A 24,516-nucleotide genomic window follows, 5' to 3' on the forward strand; every position below is an offset into this window, starting at 1 on the left:
CTTCTGGATCAGAAATAGAAGACTGTATGTAGGATGTCAAGTTTCATTTTCATTACTGTTGCCAACTGAAGGTGAGCAGTAGATAAGATGGTGCCTGAGATAGAATTTATTTTTTGGGATTTTTAAGAACCTCTAGCTCTAGAAGTATAAACTTATGATCCCAATAATAAGAAATTTAATAAGGAGAAAAGTAAAATCCTACACCTGGGCTCAAAAAAAATCTACCTCTACCATCTAAGGACAGTATAGAAAAGGTGCTGAATAAATTGGTGCATGTGAAAAAGATATATGGGTTTTAGTAGTTTGCAAACTAAATGAGTTAAAGGTGTCGCATACTAACAGAATCTTAGCCTTCATTAATTAAGGCCTAAACAAGAGTTACCTGGTAAGGCACTACCCTGCCCTGTTTATTTTTCATGAAGAAACTGGGGTTGCTTTGCCTAAGAAGAAGGTTTTTGGAGAATACAGTATATGAAGAGCTATCAGCTAGAAAACAGAATATCCTTGTTCTGCTTGGTCTCAGAGTGCAGAACTAGGGGGAAAAAATAGTAAATACTGCAGAGGCAGATTAAGTTAGACTGCCAGCAAAAGGAATGGATTGCCCCAAGAGATGGTGGATTCCCAACCCTGAAATTCTTTTAAGTGGATAATGAGCAATCACCCATTAGGAAAATATAGAGAGTATTTCTGTTCAAACTGTACTGCTGAAGTTCATTCTGACTGAGATTCCATGATTCTATAAATAAAAGTGGTCTGAAAATGAGCATTTTTTTTTTTAATTAAAGGGTGGGTTGATTTGTTTTTTAAGGAGACATGTAAACTTGCATTATTAGTTCTGGATGACAAAATTGATCTGAGGATGAGGACAAGAATAGAGAATGTAACATATTCTATTAAAGAACTATTAAAGAAACTCTGGATATTTAGCTTGAAAAGAGGCCTTTTGGGAAACAAGATAGCTGTCTTCAGATATTTGATGAATTATCACCTAGAAGAGGAAAAAACATGTATGTTTCCTGCTTTGCTGCAGAAAGCAAAAAGAGGATTCCTTTCTTTCTTTTTTAAAACCTTTACTTTCTTTCTTAGAAACAATTCTAAAATAGATGGGCAAGGACTATACAAATGGGGTTAAGTGACTTGTCCATGGTCACACAGCTAGGAAGTATCTGAATCTACATTTGAACTTGGCTCCTCCTGACTCCAAGCGTGGCATCTATCCACTATGCTACCTAGCTATCCCTAATGAAGAGGATTTCAATGAAATTTTGTTTATGTATAGGGTTCTGGCATTGCAAAACTTTTGAGAACCAAAGGAAGATACTGGTGACAGCAACTAGGAAATAGTTGAGTTTTAGGATTGAAGATAGTTCATTCAGTTAGAGGTTTGTTGTGCTTGAAGCAATAGCAGGTTACCTAAACAAAACTCTCTGAGGATAGCCCACTGCTCTTTTCATATTGTGCCCTTTTAAAAAAAAAGACATATTTCATAACATACTAAAAAATAAATCTTGATATTCATGACTCAATAAAGTGACTGATAGCTGGCAATAAATGTTTATTGATTAATGAATTATTTATTGAGGCTTAATAAATAAAAGCAATACTTCTACTGTTTTTCCTCTGATAAACTCGAACACTAGAAGGCAGATACTCAATTGTAATAGTATATAGCTACTATCCTGGTTTAGGCCTTAACTATCTATAATTTAGAAAAGTTACTTACTACCCTCCAAACCAGCCTCCATTCCATTTAATCTTTCCTTTGCAAAACAAGAATTATTTTTTCTAAATACTACTACTATCTATGCTATTACTGTGTACTTACCTCAAAGTCTTAGGCCCCTATACCTAATTATAGTACCCTTATTTCTACTTAACTAAAACTCTGCCTTACAGTTTAGTTTTTGTTTTAAAAAAAGCAAAAATAAAAACACTCAGTTTTTTTTTTAATTTTTTTTAACCCTTATCTTCCCTCTTGGAGTCAATACTATGTATTGGCTCCAAGGCAGAAGAGTGGTAAGGGAGGCAATGGGGGTCAAGTGACTTGCCCAGGGACACAGAGCTAGGAAGTGTCTGAGGCCAGATTTGAACCCAGGACCTCCCATCTCTAGGCCTGGCTCTCAATCCACTGAGCTACCCAGCTGCCCCCAAACTCAGTTGTTTTTATTGTCATAGACAAGTACTTCAGGCTAAGCCTGGTCTTACCTTGTTAGTTTGTAGGGCTTTTGCATGGAACATAACTGGCAAGGCATAAAGCCACAGGTAAGCATAGGATCGGATAGCATAAGCTGGGGAATATTCCCATGTCTGGAATCCATTCCCAAAGACGAGGTAGTGCATCTAAAATTCCAAAAGAGAGAGATGAACCTGGTGTTTTTTGGGCCAAAACTAATTTTCAGGAGGATATACAATGTCATGAAAAGCTTCTTGGTAATCTATGAACTAGGGGCCAAAAAAATAGCTAAAAGTCTATGCAGAATTTTGTTACCTACAGGGAATTGTCATTATAAAAAGTTTAGGAAATAGCATAACACTCTAAGATTATGGATGTCCTACTTTTGGTGCTCAAATAACCTTGAGTTATTTCACTATAAAATTTTAAATTATTAATTTTGATGCCATAAACACTTCCAAAATCACCCAAATGCCCAAGTATATGAAGTATACTCCATGAATAAAATTATGTTTTATTAAAAAAAAAAAGACACATCCTTTAATCATGAAAGAATGACACAAACACTGACTATTGTGTTTGAACAGTTTTATTTCCTTTCTATATTGCTTTTATTTACATTGTTGCAGTTACTATTATCTTACAATCAATTTAACAGCTCACTGGTCAGAATAGAGAAGCTCCAATTCTGACATTGTCATAGTAGCAAAAAATTAAACTTTCATTCATGTACCATTTCACTGGGTACTATTAGAATCCAAAGTTATTTTTATGATATTAACACCACATCTTTAATATGAATAATTTTGTTACCATGCAGCCAAAGACATAGAAACATTCTTATATCCCTTATACACACTCCTACACATCTAAAATACTATTCAAAAAATTTTAAAGGCCAAGAAATAACTTACTGGTTCCCAATAGTTGAATGTTTCATCACAGTCAGAAATATTACTCAGGAGGGCAGCACAGAATCGAGCTGAGATCAAACACTTGAAAGCAGTGGACCCTTCAGGTGCCCAGACTTGTCCTGCTTTACTCCCAGGTGGTCTGATCAAGAGCAAAGGATAGGTATCAGGAGGGAGCTACTAGGATGGGAATAAAACTAGCAAGAGGGGAGGGAAAGAAAAGCAAAAAATGCAACAAAGGACTAAAGTTATTATAATAGAAAAGGAAAAAAAAAACCCAAACCTCAAAAATTTTTTTTTGATCTCATTAGAATGTGTAAAACCAAAATTAGGACTTTATGTTCTAAATCTCTAATAATTAGAGAAATGCAAATCAAAAGAACTCTGAGGTGCCATCTCATACTTAGAAGATTGGCTAAAATGACAGCAGGGGAGAGAGTAATGAATGTTGGAGGGGATGTGGCAAAATTGGGACATCAATGCATTGCTGGTGGAGTTGTGAACTGATCCAATCATTCTGGATGGCAATTTGGAACTATCCTCAAAAGGCTATAAAAGATTGCCTGCCTTTTGATCCAGCCATACCATTGTTGGGTTTGTACCCCAAAGAAATCATAGATAAACAGATTTGTACAAAGATATTTATAGCTGCGCTTTTTGTGGTGGCAAAAAACTGGAAAATGAGGGAATGCCCTTCATTTGGGGAATGGCTGAACAAATTGTGGCATACGCTGATGATGGAATACTATTGAGCTCAAAGGAATAATAAACTGGAGGAATTTCATGTGAACTGGAAAGACCTCCAGGAACTGATGCAGAGTGAAAGGAGCAGAGCCAGAAGAACATTGTACACAGAGACTGATACACTGTGGTAAAAGAGAATGTAATGGACATCTGTATTAGCAGCAATGCAATGACCCATAACAATTTTGAGGGATTTATGGAAAAGAACGCTACCCACATTCAGAGGAATAACTGCAGGAGTGGAAACACAGAAGTAAAACAACCGCTTGAACACATGGGTTGATGCAGACATGGTTGGGGATGTAGACACTAAATGACCACACCAATGCAACTATCAATAACATGTAAATAAGTCTTGACTGATCACACGTGTTAAAACCAGTGGAAATGCGCGTTGGATATGGGGGGGTGGCTAAAGAGGGGGTGAAGGGGAAAGTAAAAACATGAATCATGTTAAAAAAATAAAAAATAAAAGTCTAAAAATAAAAACAAAATTAGGACTTTAATCCTTTCACTTCCTGGTTTCACTATTTAATTTTGAAACAAATTAACAGCTGTAATTCCAAAATATATCATTCACTCAATAATTAGCAGATAAATCAAGGATTTTAAAAGGAAACTATTTCTTAGAAATTTGAGTTTAAAAAAATTAAGTGTACAAGTATGGTACAGGAAAGACCTGGTTTAGTAATAATAATATACATTTAAATTGTTCCCTAAGGTTTACAAAACACTTTTCTCCCATGCCTATGAAATAGGCAGCAAAAAGCAGGGTGGGAATTCTAACCCTACACTCTTCATTCCAAATCCAGTATTATCCTCTGCATATCTGATAACACTAGCACTTCATGTGGGAAGAGATTTCAACTGCTTACAAGCTTATTGAGTTAACAGCATGACACAGAAGCCAGTAAAACTAATTAAATCCTAGATTGCATTAAAGATTCACTAGCCTCAAAGGTCCTTCCAGCTTCAAACTATGATCCCATGTGGAAAAGCCAAGTGTCCATAAATCTAGAATATATCATATTTAGTTCTAAGTACTAACTGTCATGAGGAACACTGGCAAAGCAGAGCACATTCAAAAGGGGGTGACCAGGGGCAGCTGGGTGGCTCAGTGAGTTGAGAACCAGGCCTAGAGACAGGAGGTCCTAGGTTCAAATATGGTCTCAGACACTTCCTAGCTGTGTGACCCTGGGCAAGTCACTTGACCCCCATTGCCTAGCCCTTACCATTTTTCTGTCTTGGAACCAATACAGAGTATTGATTCCAAGATGGAAAGTAAGGGTTTTAAAAAAAAAAAAAAAAAAAAAAGAGGGTGACCAGAATGGTCATGGAACTAAAAATCATGGCATATGAAGAATGACTAAAGGAACTGGAAACTCATGGCTTGAAACATAAACACTACAAAAAGGACATGATGGCTAACTTCAAATATATAAATAGCTGTCATGGAGAAGGATTACATTTACTTTGTTTTGGGCCAGTGGAAGTTATAGGATGGCAGATTTTAATTCAGTATGAGAAAGCACTTTCTAACCATTAAGTTTTCAAAAATGTTGTTGAGGGGTTTTTGATCCTGTTTGACTTTTTGTGACTCCATTTGAGGTTTTCTTGGCAAAGATACTGGGAGTGGTTTGCCATTTCCTTCTTCAGCTCATTTGACAGACAAGGAAACTGAGGCAACAGAATTAAGTGACTTACCCAGGGTCACACAGCTACTAAGTATCTGAGATCACATTTGAACTCAGGAAGATGAATCTTCCTGACTCCAGACTTGGCACTCTACCCACTGTACCATCTAGCTGTCCATTACATTTCAAAAATGTAATTCTTTTTCTTGAAGACAGTGAACTGCCCATCACTAAAGGCTAAGTGACCATCATTGAGAGAAGTTGTGCCTGAGAAAAGGAACTACATGTTCTCTATGCTGAAATTCTGTTAAAAAAACATTGCCTTTGGGTTGAACTACCTACTTAATATTGTTTCCATCAATATTACTTTTAATATATAGTAACCTCGTTTTTCCTGTCTTATTCTTTGGCGGTGTGTGTGTTTGTGTTTTCAAGACTACTTTTACTCATCTAAATCATTTTTTTAAAACATCTACTATATATATGCAAGGTGCTGTAAGGAAAGCAAAGATCCATGAAACCTTGACCTTCTGTCAAGAATGGTATAATTTAGTAGAAGAGATAAGACATAGAGATAAATAAGAATTATACAAGACAACGTGGGAATGGAAGTGGAATAACAAAAGTACAGTACTCTAAGACTTCAGAGGAAAGAAGAAAGCATCATTATATGGATCATCAGTGCAGCCTTCATAAGAGAAGATAATGTGAACTGGTCTTTAAAAAGTGGAAGCAGGATTTTAGAAAACAGATATGGGGGGGGAATATTCTAGGAGTGGGTACAGTATAAAATTACAGAAATAAGAAAAGGCATGTCATGTACATGAATGGACAGTAGTCCAGTTTAATTGGGGCAGATGAGAGAAAAAGAATAGAACTGTAAACAAGTTCAAGGTCATGTAGTACAGCTGGGTCAAACATACAGGCCTCAACACTTCTGAGTGCACCAGACCAAATTAAAATATAATTTAGAAATATCTAACAAAAATTTTAAAAATACAAATTTTTAGATAATGTTAATTTGTAGTTTTCTAAGTCAATATTCACCTGCAGGAACTCTTATGTATGAATTAGACTCTCATTTCTACTTGAGTTTGGCACCACTGATCTAGACCACCTCCTTCATTTTACAAACAAGGATAACCAAGACCCAGAGATGTGATTTGCTCCAGTCTCATCTTCCTGAGTTCAAATCTGGTCTCAGACACTTATTAGCTGTGTTACCCTGGGCAAATAACTCTGCCTCAGCTTCTTCATCTGTAAGATGAGCTGGAGAAAGAAATGGCAAATCACTCTAGTACCCTTGCCAAGAAAACCCCAGATGAGGTCAGAAAGAATCAGACATGGCTGAAAAAAAAAAAAACAAATCAACAGCAACAAAATTTTAATCTGGGCTAGAACCTGTCTCCTGGCATCCAGTGTCCTCGCTACTATATTTTCTTCTGACATTCAGAAGGAGTAAACCAATAAACCTAGTGAATTCTGAGGTCAAAATTTCCCTTCATGTCAGTCAGTCAACAGAATTTATTATGGATCAGCCATTCTGCTAAATTCTAGAGCTACAAAGAAAAGCAAAAACACGAGCAGTTCACACAAAAGCCCTAAGCAGCTCACATTCTAATGAGGGAAGATAATAATGGGAGAAATAACTAGATACAAACAAAATATAAACAGTGTAGATCAGTGATTCCCAAAGTGGGTGCCACTGCCCCCTGGTGGGTGCTGCAGCAATCCAGAGAAGTGGTGATGGCCACAGGTGCATTTATCTTTCCTATTACTTGCTATTAAAATTTTAAAAAATTTAATTTCCAGGGGTTTAAGTAATATTTTTTCTGGAAAGGGGGCAGTAGGCCAAAAAAGTTTGGGAACCACTGGTGTAGCTGGAAGAGTAAACAACAGCAAGTAGGAAATCTAAGAAAAGTCTCCAGAAGAAGGCCAGACTTGAGCTGAGTCTTTAATGAAGTCAGGGAAAGTAAGACACAAGTGAGGGGGCAGAATATTCCAGGTCAGCTAAAGAGGGAAAATGGAGATGGGCAACTGAACTGCCATGCTCCCAGATCTGGAACCTGTGGAATTCAATCCTGGAGTACATGAAGGAAAATCAAGTGAAGGAAGAATGGAAAAATAGAAGAGCTAGGGAATAGAGCTCTCAGTGATAAATAGAGGACTTTACATTTGATCCTGAAGACAATAGGGAATAACTGGAGCTCACTGAGCATGCCTATACTCTAGAAAACTCATCTTGACAGCTGAGTGCAGGTTGGACTGGAGTGACAAAAGACCTGAGGCAGTTAGAAGGCTACTGCAGTAGTCCAGATTGATAGGTGAGAAAGTCCTGAACTAAGGCTGTAGCTGCATGAGTGTAGAGGAGGTACACAACAGATGCTGTGAAGGAAGAAAAGGCAAGATTTAGCAACAGATTGGATATGTGGGGTGAGTGTGAATGAGAAGTCAAGGATAACACAATAGAAGTAAAAAATAGCTGACAGTGAAATTTCTTGAAGTAGCAAGATATAGAAATAGAGATGCTGACAGAAAAGAAAGGTCCATGAGAGCTGATAGAAAAATTCTCTAATAGAGAATTATATGCTAATAGAAAAGAAAGGGTTGAGGCAGCTAGGTAGCACAGCAGATAGCCCACCAGGCTTGGGGGCTGGAGGACCTGGGTTCAAATTTAGCCTCACGTTTCCTTAATGTATGACTGTGCAAGTCACTTAACCTAACCTTTGCCTAGCTCTTCTTTTATATCTGTATTCTGATTCTAAGGCAGTAGGTATGGGTTTAAAAAACAAACAAAAGAAAGAAAGGGCCTTGATAGGCTGATAAAAAAGTTCTCTGAGAGAGAACTGAGGTGCCGATATTAAGAAAGGGCCATCTCAAATTTCTACACTTTGTTGAAGGTCTACTATGCCTTCAACACTCTGGAAACCTGGCAAGACCTTGAACCTAACAATGCAATGCTAGCTCTGAAACCAAGGCCAGATAATCCCAACAACCAACTAACCATTTCCTCCCTCAAGTTTTTTGCTCTGGGAACCAGCTCTTTAAGTGGGGATAGAATTAATCTCTTCAATAAATGCAGATCTACTGCAGATTTGGGAAATGTGCCGCCCATGCAGAACATACAAGCCTCCAAGCTTCTTCCGATTCTAAGTCCTGGCATCTCCTTCACTGACTGACAAACTGCTGATGTCCTGGATTTGGGAGCTGCTGGAGCCCCCTGGGGCATGGGGATGCACGAAAAAAACGGTGAGATGCCCTGGTGCCATTTGAAGGCTCCGCTACTGACCACCTGGGTGGTCGTGGACACATCACTCTATGGACCTCAGTTTCCTGGTCTGTAAAAAGAGGGGGCTTGAACCAACTGGGCGATCCCTAGTCCCTAAAGGTCAGGGCCACCCTGGGTAGAGCTCAAGCTTGCATTCTACCCAAAGGGGGTCAGATATCCCTCCCTACCTTCCCCTGCCCGGCAGGGGGTCACCCGGACCCCAGAGCAAGGGAGGAGGGAGAGAGAAGAGGAAGTAATGGGAAACTTGGGGGGAGGGGGGCGGGCCCAGGAAAGGAGGGGGTGCTCCGAAGACGGGACTGGGAGGCTGGGGCCGGGCGCGGAGTCGGGGAGAGAGGCCGCCCAGGCACGCCCCCGCTGCCTTCCCGCCCATACTCAGCTCCCTGATCCGAGGCAATCGTTGCTTCTCGACCCAGAAGTTCCTCCCGCAATTTGGCTGTGTCTCCGCCGCTGCCACCGCCGCTGCTTCCCTTCAGCCGCTGCCGGACCCCGCGAGCCGCCATAGCAAGTACGGGCAAGAGAAGAGGCTGTGCCCAATGAAATCCCCGCTCTTGATACCATAACTCGTCTGGTAGAACGGTGGCCTCGGAGGTACAAAATACGTCAAATGAACAGAAGCGGTGGAGTTCCAGGAATTCTTGGTCATTTGAGGATAGTTTTTCCGTGGGGAGAAAGAAATGGATCCCAGACTTATGCCTCTCCCATAATTGCTAATCTGTGCCTCAAAGTTTCTTCCCTTTTCCATTCGTTCTGTTTCTCCACTGCCTAACATTGCCCCCTTTAAACACACCTCCAACGGACTCCCTTAAGTCTTAAGACAGGTCTGATTCACAGGACAAAGTGATACTTCGCTCACAGAGCCATGGACTGGAGCTGCACCTTCCATTTACTTGTTTGGCTCTTCACTCCAGTATATTTGGGGGCACAAAGTATCCTCTACATATTGATAGTAAAATGCACAAGAGAGTTGCTGGTGACCCCGCCCCCACCCCCAAGAGAACCAGCAAAGTATGCCTTAGTTTGAAGTCAGAATGTCAAATCGATCTGAAAAAAGGAATGTGTCTTTATATAAGTATTTTGGCAGGATCCAGTTCTCAAGAGGATCTCTTGGCTATCAGCTAAAACAGTTACTAATCTCTCTTTTTATATGTGCAAAAATAGCCATTTCACCTACTTTCACTATCTTGTGGATTTCAGTGTTTTGTTATTGTTTTTGTTTCTGTTTTTAAGACAACTTTGCAGTGGCTTCTAAAGATGGTAAGTACATGGGCAAAGAAAAATGTCAGAACTTCCCAACCAATGAGGATGGATAGTGTGGTCAGGAGGCCTGTCAAAGAAATGTCTTCACCTCTAACTCCCTACACACAATCATCTGTTGCCAAGGCCTATTGACTTTCTTTCTCTAGCATTTGCCCTCAGAACCATCTAACCTGTGGGAAGACAAGAGGTCACAAAAAGTTAACCCACTTCTTGAGTAGAGTAGTAGAAGGAAGCCAGGGAAGCAGGTTTTTTTTATTATTTTATAGTTATTATTTTTATTATTTAACAATAAATTATTATTATTATTTTCTTATTATATAGTCTTTTTCTTATTATTATAAACAATGCTTATTATAAACAATGCAATGAGATGCCCAAGTATCTCAGAAAATTATGTTTTTCTCTCATTTAATGTAAACTAAAACCAACTCTCTTATTTGTGTCTCAACAACCTGTTAAGTTTTTCTTTTATTCATCTGCAACTTCATTTTGCCTCCTGACTTTTGAGTGTCACTACTAGTATGATTAGTGTCTTCCAAAAAAATTTACTTATTCTGTATACATTTTATACATGCTTATATATGTACATGCTGCTTCCCCCAAAGACTATAAGCTCCTTATATTCTGCCATATAAGCAGAGGACATATCTTTTTCACCTTATATCCCTGTGCCTCGCACAGTACCTGGCACATAAAAGGCACTTAATAAATACATGATTGATTGAATGAAAATGTATTAAGTACTTACTATATGCTAAGCAGAAGAGATACAAATAAAAAAGGAAGACAGTCCCTACAATAATAGAACTCATTCTAAGATGAGAGACAACACATATAGGCCTCAGCTACAACTGAGATAGTTTAATAGTGGTAAAACAGAGGGTGTAAAGATGCAGGATGAGACCTTCAGATGAGGTCACTGTGTTGATTTGTCTTGTTTGACTGTATTTGTTACAAGGGAGGGAAAGTTAGTGTTAGAAATGCAAAAGAAAAGAACATCAATAAAACATTTTTTTAATGCACAGAACAAAAAAGTACAGAAAGGGACAGAGAGCAATTTTGTTATCAGAGCATAAGTATATATTTTTAAACCCTTAACTTCTGTCTTGGAGTCAATACTGTGTATTGGCTCCAAGGCAGAAGACTGGTAAGGGTAGGCAATGGGGGTCAAGTGACTTGCCCAGGGATATACAGCTAAGAAGTGTCTGAGGTCAGATTTGAACCCAAGACCTCCCATCTATAGGCCTGGCTCTCAATCCACTGAAACATCCAGCTGCCCCCCATAGTATATATATTTTTAAATATATGCATATATATACATATATATGTATATATATGCATAATGAGGGGCAGCTAGGTGGCCCAGTGGATAGAGTGTCAGGCCTAGAGACTGGAGGTCTTGGGTTCAAATGTGGTTTCAGATACTTCTTTGCTGTGTGTCCCTGGGTAAGTCACTTAACCCCCATTGCCTAGGCCTTATCACTCTTCTGCCTTGGAAATGATACTTAGTATCCATTCTAAGATGGAAGGTAAGGGTTTAAAAAACACACACATATTTATTGAATACCTATTATGTTCTCAGTCCAGTGATATTCACTGAGGATACAATGACCAAAAAAATAGTCCTTGACCTAAAAGAGCTAAAATTCTATGCAAACACACATCTACATATGCACACATATAGAGATCCTGCTCTATAACCAGAGACTTATCTGAGTGGCCGAGGGTGGTCGTCAGATGTAAAGAACGAAACAGATTGGAAGCACGACTTGTTAGCTCAAAGTGCTCTGAGGTACAATGGAGTCACCAGTTTATTATATAGAAAGTTAAAGATCCCCTTCCCCCAAAAGCCCAAGAAAGTTTCCCACAGTTACAGAGAGCAGTATTTTTACTATAGTCAAAACAAAAGCCTTAGAAGCCTCCAGGTATAGATAAAAACCTATGCTAAACTATCAACTATATGTATTATCATTAGGTGAAGCCTGGGACATTTCGTTAGGCCGGAAAGCCCCTGAAGTTCTCAGCCTTGATGGTATTAAACAATTTTTTTGAGCCTCATTATTTTACTTTAATTCTGGGCAAAATGCCCTGCCAGGGTCGACCTTGGCTGTACTAAGCCCCTGCATTCTCTGTCAAAGGGGAACAGTGTTAGCCCCCCCTCCTGCTGGATTACTGAGAGCCCAAAGCTTTTTCAATAATGCATTTTGAAGAAAAGTGAGAATTATGAAAGGAATCAAAAGAGGAATCTCAGATTTTTATCTTAGATATCCCATTCCAGTTCTCGACCCTGATAGGGAGAAAAGGTCAATACACGGGGTCCAGATAAAAATATATACCTGAGATTCTAATTTCTCTTAATTGCTACACACACACACACACACACACACACACAAACACACACACACACACACACACACACACACACACACACACACACACACACAAAACAGAAGGCAGAGAAGAACACAAAAAAGAATACCTCCTGTAGGAGCGAACACCTAAACCGTGCTTTGAAGTAAGCTAGGGATTCTACAAGGCAAAGGGAAAGATACTGATTCCAGGAATGAGGGACAACTTGTGCAAAAACATAGAGAAAGGAAAATAAATGTTTTGAATGAGTAATATTAATCAGCCATTTTGGCTAGAACCATGCAGTTCGTGAGAGGGAATAATGGGAAATCAGTCGAGAAAGAAAATTGGTCAGATTATGAAAAGCTTTAAAAGTCAAACAAAGCAGTTCATATTTTATCCTGGATGTAATAAAGAACTACTGAAGTTTCTTAAGCAAATAAATATCAATCAAACCTGTTCTTTAAAAATATCGATTTAGGGGGGCAGCTGGGTAGCTCAGTGGATTGTCAGGCCTAGAGACAGGAGGTCCTAGGTTCAAATCTGACCTCAGACACTTCCCAGCTGTGTGACCCTGGGCAAGTCACTTGACCCACATTGCCCACCCTTACCACTCTTCCACCTAGGATCCAATACACAGAAGTTAAGGGTTTAAAAAATTAAAAATTAAAAAAAATATTGATTTGGTAGCTAGTTGGGTGATAAATTAGAGCAGGAATAGACTAAAGGGCAGGCAAACCAGTAAAGAAACTGATTTCACTTTCAGGGAAGAGGCATGATAAACTAGGATGACATCTACTACTTTTGTCCTCCATGCTGTGCTTAGTAGAGGGTTTTATGTGAAGGGAGAGAAAGGTATAGATGCTAGAGATGTCATGGAGGTAGAAGAGACAGAATATGGCAACTGATAGCCTTTTTTTTTGGTCTCTCCAGCTCTTATATGATACCTGATACATAGCACATATTTAATAAATGCTTGTTGATTTGACTTGTGGATGAGAAAGATTGAACAATTAGGATGACCCAAAAGCTGTAAACTAGGAAAATTGGAAGGTAGTGGCTTTGACAAAAATGTGAATTTTTGTTATGCCCAGCAAACTGGTGAAGATGACAAAAGATGAGAACAGTCAATGTTGGATGAGTTGCAGGAAGATAAGCATACTAACTAATTCACTGTTGGTGAATCAGTTTCCTCAGACACTTTCTAGCTGTATGACCCTGAGCAAGTCACTTAACCACTTAACCACCATTGTCTAGCCCTTACTGCTCTTCTGCCTTGGAATCAATACACAGTACTGATTCTAAGACAGAAGGTGAGGGTTTAAAAAAAAACATTTTGGAAAGTATTTTGGAATTATGCAAATAAAGTGACTAAAATGTCCATATCCTACTACTGAGCTTATATACCCTAAGGAGGTCACTGATAGGAATGGCTAAATGAATTATGTTACATGAGTATAATGGAATAGAACTATACAGAAAAAAAAGACAAATATGATGAATACAGAGAAGCATGGAAAGATACAATTTGATAATAGCATGAAATAAGCAGAGCCAAGAAAAAAAATACACGACTACAACAATGTGAATAGAAAGAGTGATCAGCAATATAAAAAAGCACAGAAAAGTCAAGAAGAATGATGTCTGGAAAAGAACATTGCATTTAGGAGCTACAAGATTGTTAGTAATCTTGGAGACAGTAGTTTCAATTAAGTGTCTTATGCCAGGTTCTGAGTTCTAACTGGGCAACTGTTAGCTTGCACCCATGAAAAACATAGCTGCAAGATTTTACATGCTACAATAGTAGAGACAAATCAGAATGCAGAAGGCTGAGATGTGAGTGGCTCAGCAAAATAATGAGGCACAGTCTTTAAAGTAGAAAGAACAGGTATTGTTCTTTTTAATCATGCCAATGCTTGAAGAAAAATGACATAATTCCACAAGGCTATCTTACTGTCACATGTAGACATTGCTGTATCTCAGTCCTGAACTTGTTTTGAATCATTATTGCCTGCTGGTGACTTAGAGCTCTGTCACAAGTCTGGTAAGTCAGTCTATAGCAAAGGCTTATCTGCCCAGTTTGTGGGTGCTGGAAGCGATTAAGGAGCCGTATGGATGTGATCATATCCTGAGATACAGCTCGAGCCACAGTATGAAATTCCACTTCATCAAATCTTCTTTCCTCATCTAGCCAAAAGCTAACATCATGAACATAAGATGGAGGATAGAGGGAAAAAGTCTTAAAGGGTTCTACTTTCCCAGGGACAAAATGATCCAGAAAACGTTGGTCAAAGGTCCACAAAATTCTCCAGTCAGGGATCCCCCAAACCAGCATGACTAAAAGGTCCAAGTTCACAGATGCAAATACAAAATCCAGGTCTTTGTATAGCTGGCTTGTAGCAGATGTTATGACAGATCCAATAACCAAACCCACAATTTCATCTGGACCAAAATTGCGAGGCTTCACGCAAATCACATAATCTTTTTTGTTTTTCTGAGGCTTAAATGTCAAAGAGCTGCTCAGTTCAGGGCCATCTGGCAATCTCTGAGTCAGAAGGTCATGTAAAGAGCATTTCAGGTTTTCCAGGAATAAGTGAAGACAAGAATCCCTTGCTTTTTTATTAAACCCATAAACAAATAAAGTCTCATGAAATGCTGGCAGCATGAAAGGTGAAACAAGACATTTCCTAAAAACAGGACCACTGAGGATATGCAGAGACCCTGGGAGGAAGTCGAGTCCTTCGATGACATCTTGTGCATAAACTAAGAGGGAAGGTCTGAGAGAAAACTTTGTTGGGCTTTCAATTCTCGTCTGGCTCTCTTGTTCCCTGTTCCACTCTAGATGTTTCTGAAGATGAAGCCTTGAAAATGACACCAGAAACTCCTCCATATCACATTTCATTTCACCAGCAGACAAGTCAGAATGCAGAATTTTCTCTTTTTGGGGAATGATCCAAAATGGAGCTGATAAAGAGTCAGAGCTCCAGGCAAAGTGATTACAATAGCTTTTCTCTGGAAGCAGAAGAGTGGGGCATTTCAGCCTTCGAAGTGAAAACATTTTACCCAGCTCAGCAATCAGTTTTTCATTTATGATCCTGACAGGATGGCTTGAATTGGTTTCAAGGAAACTCCTGTTTGACACAAAAGGGAAATAATTTTCTAACTTTCAAAATATGAGGGCAGCTAGGTAGCCCAGTGGATTGAGAGTCAGGCCTAGAGACGTCCTAGGTTCAAATCTGACCTCAGACACTTCCTAGCTGTGTGACCCTGGGCAAGTCACTTGACCCCCATTTGCCCACCCTTACCACTCTTCCACCAAGGAGCCAATACACAGAAGTTAAGGGTGTAAAAAAAAACTACTAAAAAAAAACCCACTCTTGTTTTGGTGAAATTAAAAAGAAGAATAACAAATAGCAAGAGGAGTTAACCATAAGCTTAAGAAGTAGGCTTAATTTAAGAAATAAAAGAAATTCCACTGAGAGAACAGCATAAAGTCAGGAAGGCCTGGTTCAAAATCTATGTGACCTTGGGCTAATCAATGAGCCATTCAGTGCTCTGGACAATTCTCTAATGCTTTTATGTTGCAGAGAAGAGGAGTTCTCTGCACCAATGAAATCACAGGTCTAGCTCTTATCTTTCAATATGAATAAAAATGTCCACTGACTTCAGAATCTCAACTACTACCTTATGTGTGACACTAAAAAATGTGGCAATTGTAATTACTTAGAATCTAGGGAATTCCAGATTGATAGCTTTATAGGGATCATTATTATCATTAACCATTTAACATCTGTAGGATATAGAAGGAATAATAAACTGGAGGAATTCCACGTGAACTGGAAAGACCTCCAGGAATTGATGCAGAGTGAAAGGAGCAGAGCCAGAAGAACATTGTACACAGAGACCAATACGCTGTGGTAAAAGAGAATGTAATGGACATCTGTACTAGCAGCAATGCAATGACACAAGACAATTCTGAGGGATTTGTGGAAAGGAACACTATCCACATTCAGAGGAAGAACTACAGGAGTAGAAACACAGAAGAAAAACAACTGCTTGGACATTTGGGTTGATGAGGACATGATTGGGGATGTAGACCTGAAAAGACCACACCCATATAACTATCAATGGAAATGCGAATTAGCTAAGGGGGGGGGGGGGGTTTGAGGGGGTGAAGGGGAAAGTAAAAACATGACTTATGTAACCATGGAAAATTTTTCTAAAAATAAAAAATTATTAAAAAAAAAAAGGATATAGAGCTTCCAGTAAGTCAATTAGTACATATTCTGAGATGGATAATATTTCCAGAAAATAAGAGATTACCTGTTTATCTTTCCTACTAGTACTTCTGGTACAGGAAAGGAAAGCCAATGGTCATCCAGTCTGACTCTGCAGATCATGGGCTGAGATTCTTTAAAAGGTAAGCTCCGAGTAAAGATGTGATTCAAAGCACCTTCAACATGAAAAGATTTGTTCTGACTCCTGGCAAAACAAGAGATCCTAAGTATGTATTGAATAATAGCAAGAGGGAATGAGCATTCCCAAGGGACTGATTCAAAAAATGTCAGAGAAAAATGTTATGGTTCAGTTTTTAAGCATAAGGGGAGAGGTGAGAGAAAAGCTTGTTTTTTTTTTTGTTGTTGTTGTTGTTTGTTTTTTTAAACCCTTACCTTCTGTCTTGGAGTCAATACTATGTATTGGCTCCAAGGCAGAAGAGTGGTAAGGGTAGGCAATGGGGGTCAAGTGACTTGCCCAGGGTCACACAGCTGGGAAGTGTCTGAGGCCAGATTTGAACCTAGGACCTCCCGTCTCTAGGCCTGGCTCTCAATCCACTGAGCTATCCAGCTGCCCCATGAAAAGCTTGGTTTTAACCACTGTAGTTTAATACCTGTACCCAGTGCACTTGTATCCTGGCAAAGCCTCAGAGTTGAAAGGATGAACATTGCTCAAGATGAGTCCTCCTCTAGCTGCCATTGCTACTACTTGCCAACTATTGTGCCATTCTCTCCTGGGACAATCAGCAGGAGTTCCACCTTGTCCCCTGCACAGTGCCACATGGACCTCCCCTCTCTCTGCAAGGACATCAGCACAGCTATAGGAAAAGAAGAGTTATTCCTCAGTATCAATTAGAAATAACCATGTTTACCACCAATATAACCAGATTTTAAGACTGTCTTTTATGGACCAAACTTTTAAGAAATCTGACTTCAAATGCAGGAAAATGAGAATAAAATGAAATTACTTACAAATACTTACATAGTATTTTTTCAACCAGAAGCATTAAGGTTCATACTAGAAGGAAATGCTGTAAAATGTGACCAGAAGATTTCATTTTCCTAAGTATGTTTTAAATTCCCTAATAGTTAACATAAAACATATCACTTCATTGCTATACTGCACTATAGATCTTGATTACAGAAGTTCTTGTTCTTGTTCCAGGAATTTCTCCCTACATGACATATCCTCCCTCTAGACTCCAAATACCAAATTTAATGCTTCCCTCAAGGAATTCTCTTTCTGACACTAACTGTAGGACACTGGGCAAGTCACTTAACTTTTCTAAGTCTGTTTCCTCATCTATAAAATTAAAAGGTTGGAACAGATGATTCCCTATGGTCCCTACCAGCTATAAATCTATATTCTAATGCTCAATCTTACTCCTACCTCTAACATGATACGTCACCTGGACAGCCTTTCCCATTTTCTTCTCTCCTCTGCCTGGTTTCCCATAGTTATTTTACTGCCTGTACCACAAATTTTATCACTTCCTACACATCATAACCACTTTGAAAAGATATATATATAAACATCCACTGAAAATACAACACAACCATACTCAAATTTCATACAAGTCAGTTGTCGGGGCAGGTCCGAGGTTATATATTCTTTTGCTCTGCCTTCTCATTATTTCAGGTCTCAGCCATTCCTCTAGGACCACTGTCACATACTTTTAATGCACTAGATGCTAGTAAAGGACTCAGCCCCATCTTACCTCTGAAAAAATCTAGCAAGCAGCTCCCTGTTCTTAGCTACTCCAGCTTTCCTTCCGCAATGGGGGAAGTTGAAATAAATTCGATCAAACTTCCAGCCATCCACTGCAAAAGCATTTGCCAGCTGGGTGCAATCCACCCCAAATCGTACTTCAGCACCTGGGGAAGAAAGAGGAGTTATAAAGGAGTACAAAAAGCAAAGAGCATGGGGATCATATGCAGTTCAGCACAGGACTGAAAGCTATTCCTCCAGCAATTCAATTTGACAAATATTTATTAAGGACCTACTATATGCCCGAAGATGAGTCTTCCTGACTATAGGCCCAGCCTCAATCCACTGTGCCACCTAGCTGAAAGCTTGCCAATCCTTTTTCTGGGCTGCTCATCTATCTTTAATATCCACCTTTCACCCAACTTTCACAGGTAGCTCCAAGAAGTTGTACTCACAGCAGCCACACCCCAGTAACACTATATCAGCAGACAGATTAGATGAGGTAGAGGGTAACTGAGGCTTCAAACCCATTAATAACTTAGGAGATATCTACCCCAAACATGTGAAGATGCCCCCCTTATAAGTCAGAATGGGCAGAGGAGAACAATTTGTTCCAACAGCCATGAAGTTGGCTCTGGAGAGGTTAGAGCTTGGTCAGATACTGAAGATCATCAACTACATCCACATTGCCAAATGTGTCCTGACTCTTGTCTTCCCACTGAACTTGGATGATTCTTGAAGAGAATGAGGTTGATGGCTGTGCCACTCTGTCTCACTTAAATTCAATTCATGCACAAGTCAGAACATCACCCCATGATGTCACTGGTCCTCTTTGTGGAAAAAAGAAGGATGAATAACTATGTGTCATACAGTGTGCTAAGGAAGCTCTGTGTAGAAAAAAGGAGGCAAGATGCCCTCCATCTTCTGAGGAGACAACATGCAAACAAATATATGCAAAAACAAGCTATATGCAGGAATATGTGGGAAATCATTAAATGAGAGAAAGCACTGGACTTCAAAGGGTAAGGGAAGGTTTACCATAGAAGATGGAATTTTTTTGAGAATTAAAGGAAACAAGGGATATCTGTGGTCTGAGCAGAGGGGAAAGTTTCCAGGAATAGGAAAAAGAGAATGAAAGTGCATTCTCCCACCTCAACCCATATTGGGGGGAGGGGTGTTTAAAAAAAAAAAAAAAAAGAATCCCAAGCCTAAGAGGATGCCCAAAGGCGGGAAGGCCACATGACAGAAAGGGGAAGGGTTTCGGGAAGAGGCGGGGTTTCGATGAGGGGCGGGGCCTCATACCTCGCTCGCGTAGGCGCCGTAGGTTCTCCTGGAATACTGGATCCCCCGCCAGGGCCGTGGGTCCTTGGGGGCAGGAGGCTATAAGACTAGTGCCGGGCTCTAGAACCTCGCACAGGGCAGCGGCGTAGGAGAAATTCCCTTCCCCAACCAGCAGGAGGCGGCGAGTGACCATGGTGCCTCAGCTCGCCGCCACTCGCCCAACCTGGAAAATCACACGTCATCTGTCACTTCCCCTTCCTGCCCCCAGGCCACCTCTCCTCCCCGGTCGCTGAATGATGACGCGCCACAGCTCCGGTTGCCTTGACAACAAGAGAGAGAGAGAGAAAGAGAGAGAGAGAGAGAGAGAGAGAGAGAGGTGGTCGTGATTACCATGACCGCAAATATGATGGACTTTTCCAAAAAGGTAAAACGACTCCTTCCCCCAGGACTAGCCAAGCACGAGCTGATTTCGTCAACACCTCCGTGACGTCACAAGCAATCGCCCAGGCGATGTTCCTGGTCACCAACTTTCCCGCCTCCACCCCTTATCTTGGGATGAGTCTTGGACTTCTCTTTTTAGAGATCCAGACAAGCCCGGTGACTTGTGAGGGTCACACAGGTAGTAGGTAGTAAATGTATAAGTAGAGCTGGTCCTCAGGGTTCCAGATCCAGCACCCTTTCCATTACTCACTATAAAGATCCCCTCAGCCTGAGCTTTTCCCAAGAATTTTATCCTAGTCCTGCTCTTTGCCTCTTACCGGCTGGGTCAACCTTAAGCAAGTCATTTCTCATCTGGGCCTCTGGTTGTAAAATATAAAGGTTGGAACCCCGCCCACCGTTAGTGATGTCTCCTTTTTGAAATTACGCCATCTAAACTCAGTAATACTTGAGGTGTTTGCACATACAAAGTAGGCACTTAATAAATGTTTGTTCATTCGAATGGGATTAGAGGACCCCCCTGCCCTAAATCCTTTGATCCCCAGGCCTACTAAGGAAAGAGCTCCCATTCTACTCACTATTCCACTACTACAACACAAAGGATAAAAGGTTAGCTATGGTTTGAGGGCTAGGTCCTCTGAGCATCGGATCACTGCTCACTTTAGTTATCCTGCTGCCTGGGAACAGCAAACTTCACAAAGAGGGGTCAGTGACCTTTTTGCTTAGTCTTACCGTCCCATTAATACTCAGTTTCATCAACTTTGCCTAAAATATTGGGAGTGGCCTTTTCATCATGGCCTCAGAAATTCAAACAGACCAGTAGAGTGAGGATCCTGATTTGCTTTAGGTTGAAACCTTGAAATCTAGGTTTGATGATCTGGCATCTCTTGTGAAGAGTGAGAAATGGAAAAGAAAAGTCAGGGCTTCTCTTACTGTTCTGAAAAAATTCCAAGCAGGTCATTTTATTGCAGATCATCTCCCTTTAGCTCAGATCAGGTATTTTCTTGTTTCTGAACCTGAGGTCTGAACTGGGGATGGTCAGACTTAGGGAGAACATGATAACTGTCAGCAATTATTGAAAAGGTTGTTATAGTGGAAATAGGTTTGTTCTCCTTAACTAGAGCTAGAGCTGGGAGTGGGGATGGATGGGGGGAGGGAGGAAGAACTACGATCAATTGAGTAGAGGTTGTAAAGATGTAAATGTAGGCTTGAGGTAAGAAAATTTTTCTGTTAGAATTATACAAAAGTAGAATTGGGCTGATTTTTTTTTTTTTAGTTGTTTTGTTTGGGGTTGGTTTTTTGGAGGGGTTGAGATCTATATTGAATTTCTGGGAACCTAAAATTTTTTGGAGTTCCCTCCAATACAATCATCTCAGCTAAGTGGCATCCATTTATGCTTGGTGTGAGGGCAGGTAAAGAAGGAGCTACTGGTATATGATAGAACAGGAACCAAAGAATGGACTGCAGCAAACTTTGGGAAGAACCTGAACTTTCATTGGACTTCATATCTTTCCAAGAAATGTTTCTTATCTCACTGTGTGAAACAGAGAATGAAAAAAAAAAACCAAATTCTGTTATCTTTATAAAGGTTTCCTTTTTCTGCTTTTCCCTAGAAAATATCCTTTTCTTGCTTTCTCACAAATCCACAATATGGCTGCCTAATGCATGCAGATGGCCATGGTGAAGTATGGACAGACTGGAATGAAATGTCCAAGTTTTTCCAGTATGGATGGAGATGTACAACCAATGAAAATTCTTACTCCAACCGTACCTTAATGGGCAACTGGAACCAGGAGAGGTATAGCCTTGAGAAGATTGTTCAACCACAACCACTACCTTCCAAGGTAACCTTACTTCTTTTTCTTCTTTTGGCCTATTTCTTTATCAGAGAAAACTACATGGTGCTTATAAGAGAATTATGCACCCTAACTACAAATTGGAAATTACCTTTTGATAACTGACACAAAAGATGCCGTGTAATTCCTCATCAAGCAAGATAGGATTTTTATCCTATCTACTAATTCTGTCTCAATACTGTTCACACATCCCTAAAACACCAGTGGCTCCTAGATAAGGGTAGATTCCCCCATAATCATACTGAATACATATACTTGAACTTTCCTCATGGGAATCTTTGGTGCAAAGTCTCCCTCTAGTCCATATAAGCTGAAGCAAAGTCTGTTACTACTAGTGCCATGGAGACCTCTGTTCTTTGAGACTTGGCTGCATAATTTTTACTGAAATATCTCTGTTTTCCTTTCTAGTTTGGTCACTATTTTGAAACAACCTTTGGTGCCAGCTACAGAAAGAAGCTACCTCCAACACAAAGTAGTAAGTATTTTAAGGTGGAGGGCAGGGTTGGGATGAGGTAGTAGTATTCACTGCTCCTACCTACTAAAATTAAGCCCACTTCAAATGGGTGTTTTAGAATGTTTTACCTCTAAAATCCACTATTGCTAAAATTCCCCAGGATTCTTCCAGCCTAGAATATAGACTTTTTTCCCCATTGAGTTACTGTAGGAAACCTATCCTATCCACTACAGGTTGTTTCTTTGTATTGAAATAACCAGTTCCCTACTTTCTCCAATGTAAACAGTCCTAATATCTGTGTAGTACAGTGGGGGGAAATGCACTATATTGGGCATTGGGAGAGACCTGGGTTTTTATCCCAATTTTGAAAGTAAGTATGACCCAAGAGCAAATTATTTTACCCTCTGAGCTTGAATTTTCTCATCTATAAAATGGAGATAATACATTCTGATTTTACCTAGCTCACAGTTATTGAAAGGATCAAGAAAAATAATGTATGTAAAACATTTAATTATTATGTAAATATCAGCTAGTAGTTTTATTAAGATAAACCCTGTTCAGTGGTGTAACTTTTCCATTTCCTATCTTTCCCTGCAGGATTTAAAAAAGAACCTCACTGTTTCCCTGGACATCAAACTGAGCTTATTCCTCCTCCATACAAAGCTAGTGCCACAGGAAGGACAGATTACATGATTAATTATTCAGGACCTAATACCAGCAAAGGCCTTGGATATCTATGTGATCCCATAGATGAGCTATACTAAGGCCCAACCTCTAGGGAGGAAACAAGACAGGCTTCTTTTTTCTAACGTAGACTATAACTGTGAATAGTGTTTCTATTCAATACATAAGAATTTTGTTATCTGTCATATAGTATAGTAACTCTTCTGAGAATAAAAAATAAAGCCCTTAAGAATTAGAAGCTAATTTCTGCTGTTTTTTTTCTCCCCCGTTCTTAACCTAAGAAGTCAATATTGCCTTTCAGTTATTGAAATGTAGGCACAATACTTGTATAGGAGTGTGATAAGAAGATAACTCTGTGGCTTCAGGAGAATGTCATTGTTCTCTGATCCAGGACAACTCCATCTTGCCTCTCTGCAAATAATTAATTCCCAAATGATTAAAACTCTAATAATCTTCTGTAAGACATTTTCTTTCATAAATGTGGTAAAAGATATATATCTCATATCACTTCCCTTGTACATTCCTTACACAGCACATGGACTGTGGATGAAGCTTTTTTCTTAAAACCCTTATCTTTTATCAACACTAATAAGTATTGGTTCCAAGGCAGAAGAATGGGAAGGGCTTAAGTGACCTGTCCAGGGTCACACAGCTAGGACCTGTCTGAGGCCGGATCTGAACCCAAGACTCTTGTCCCCAGACCTGGTGCTCTATCCACTGAACCACCTAGCTGCCCTATTAGAAGAAACTTATAATGGTAAATGAGATGAAGAGATGCTGGTAATCCACCTCAGAGTAAGATATTCTCCCTCTCCTAGTGCTTGATATCAGCAGGCCTTTTTGTCTGGAAAGTGATTTGTGGTTGTGTTCATATAATTCCTGTGTTTGTTTTGGTAGATAGATTCCTTAGTGTTTTACACTGTGATTTTACATGGTATTTCTCTTTCTAACTCTTGCTGCTGAGATGTGTTGTAAGTATATAGAAATGCTGATGATTTATCTGCATTTATTTTGTATCCTGAAACTTTGCTAAAGTTGTTGATTATTTCTACTAGTTTCTTAGTTGATTCTCTAGGATTTTTTAAGTAGACCATCATATCATCTGCAAAGAGTGATAGCTTGGTCTCCTCATTGCCTATTTTGATACCTTCAATTTCTTTTTCTTCTCTAATTGCTACTGCTAATGTTTCTAGTACAATGTTAAATAATAGAGGTGATAATGGGCATCCTTGTTTCACTCCTGATCTTACTGGGAAGACTTCTAATTTCAGCAGGCCTTTTTGCAGGAGAATGAGAAACAAATTTTTAGATCTTCGCTTTCTTTTAGGCATCACCTCTTTGCTTCCTTTTTTGAAAGTTTTATCTCTTGTAACCTATACAACCTACAATTTCTTCCCATTTATACTTTTTTTCTCCTCGGTGTTCTGAGCCTTGGAACTAGATCTTCCCTTGCAATATAAACTA

At 39.6% G+C, this 24,516-nt stretch overlaps 3 protein-coding genes across 5 annotated transcripts in view; 1 reads left to right on the plus strand and 2 right to left on the minus strand.

The window, feature by feature from the left end:
• ALG9 (ALG9 alpha-1,2-mannosyltransferase) overlaps positions 1 to 9,251 on the minus strand; it is a 118,929-nt gene extending 109,678 nt beyond the window's left edge. For both annotated transcript variants that reach the window (XM_044669371.1, XM_044669370.1), the window contains exons 1-3: positions 9,124 to 9,251; positions 3,088 to 3,226; positions 2,206 to 2,340 (exon numbers count right to left, since the gene is read on the minus strand). In XM_044669371.1, coding sequence (XP_044525306.1) covers positions 2,206 to 2,340; positions 3,088 to 3,226; positions 9,124 to 9,251 — 402 coding nt within the window. The remainder of the gene's footprint in view (positions 1 to 2,205; positions 2,341 to 3,087; positions 3,227 to 9,123) is intronic.
• Positions 9,252 to 14,255: 5,004 nt separating this feature from the next.
• Positions 14,256 to 19,921, minus strand: FDXACB1 (ferredoxin-fold anticodon binding domain containing 1). Its single transcript, XM_044666306.1, has 5 exons — positions 19,642 to 19,921; positions 18,350 to 18,506; positions 17,246 to 17,449; positions 16,681 to 16,839; positions 14,256 to 15,488 (listed from the first exon to the last, which is right to left on the minus strand). Exons 1-5 carry the CDS (start codon positions 19,811 to 19,813, stop codon positions 14,303 to 14,305), a joined length of 1,878 nt encoding a protein of 625 aa, XP_044522241.1. The 5' UTR covers positions 19,814 to 19,921; the 3' UTR covers positions 14,256 to 14,302.
• Positions 19,922 to 19,993: 72 nt separating this feature from the next.
• C3H11orf1 (chromosome 3 C11orf1 homolog) lies at positions 19,994 to 23,271 on the plus strand. 2 transcript variants are annotated; one of them, XM_044666308.1, is made up of 4 exons: positions 19,994 to 20,044; positions 21,672 to 21,902; positions 22,323 to 22,389; positions 22,966 to 23,271. In XM_044666308.1, exons 1-4 carry the CDS (start codon positions 20,012 to 20,014, stop codon positions 23,130 to 23,132), a joined length of 498 nt encoding a protein of 165 aa, XP_044522243.1. In that variant the 5' UTR covers positions 19,994 to 20,011; the 3' UTR covers positions 23,133 to 23,271. The 2 variants fall into 2 exon arrangements, with proteins under 2 accessions (XP_044522243.1, XP_044522242.1); XM_044666307.1 differs by lacking the exon at positions 19,994 to 20,044 and adding an exon at positions 20,962 to 21,054.
• Positions 23,272 to 24,516: the final 1,245 nt, after the last annotated feature.

This window comes from Gracilinanus agilis, chromosome 3 (genome assembly GCF_016433145.1).
Source record: "Gracilinanus agilis isolate LMUSP501 chromosome 3, AgileGrace, whole genome shotgun sequence".
Lineage (NCBI taxonomy): Eukaryota > Metazoa > Chordata > Mammalia > Didelphimorphia > Didelphidae > Gracilinanus > Gracilinanus agilis.

Excerpts from the sequence above, each read along its gene's own strand:
- FDXACB1 (XM_044666306.1), bottom strand. The coding sequence starts at position 19,813 with ATGGTCACTCGCCGCCTCCTGCTGGTTGGGGAAGGGAATTTCTCCTAC. Across the intron at positions 18,507-19,641 it reads ACGGCGCCTACGCGAGCGAG|GTGCTGAAGTACGATTTGGG; the intron begins GTATGAGGCCCC and ends TTTCTTCCCCAG. Across the intron at positions 15,489-16,680 it reads CTAGTAGGAAAGATAAACAG|GAGTTTCCTTGAAACCAATT; the intron begins GTAATCTCTTAT and ends TGTGTCAAACAG.
- C3H11orf1 (XM_044666307.1), top strand. The coding sequence starts at position 20,962 with ATGGAAAAGAAAAGTCAGGGCTTCTCTTACTGTTCTGAAAAAATTCCA. Across the intron at positions 21,903-22,322 it reads CACAACCACTACCTTCCAAG|TTTGGTCACTATTTTGAAAC; the intron begins GTAACCTTACTT and ends TTTCCTTTCTAG. Across the intron at positions 22,390-22,965 it reads GCTACCTCCAACACAAAGTA|GATTTAAAAAAGAACCTCAC; the intron begins GTAAGTATTTTA and ends CTTTCCCTGCAG.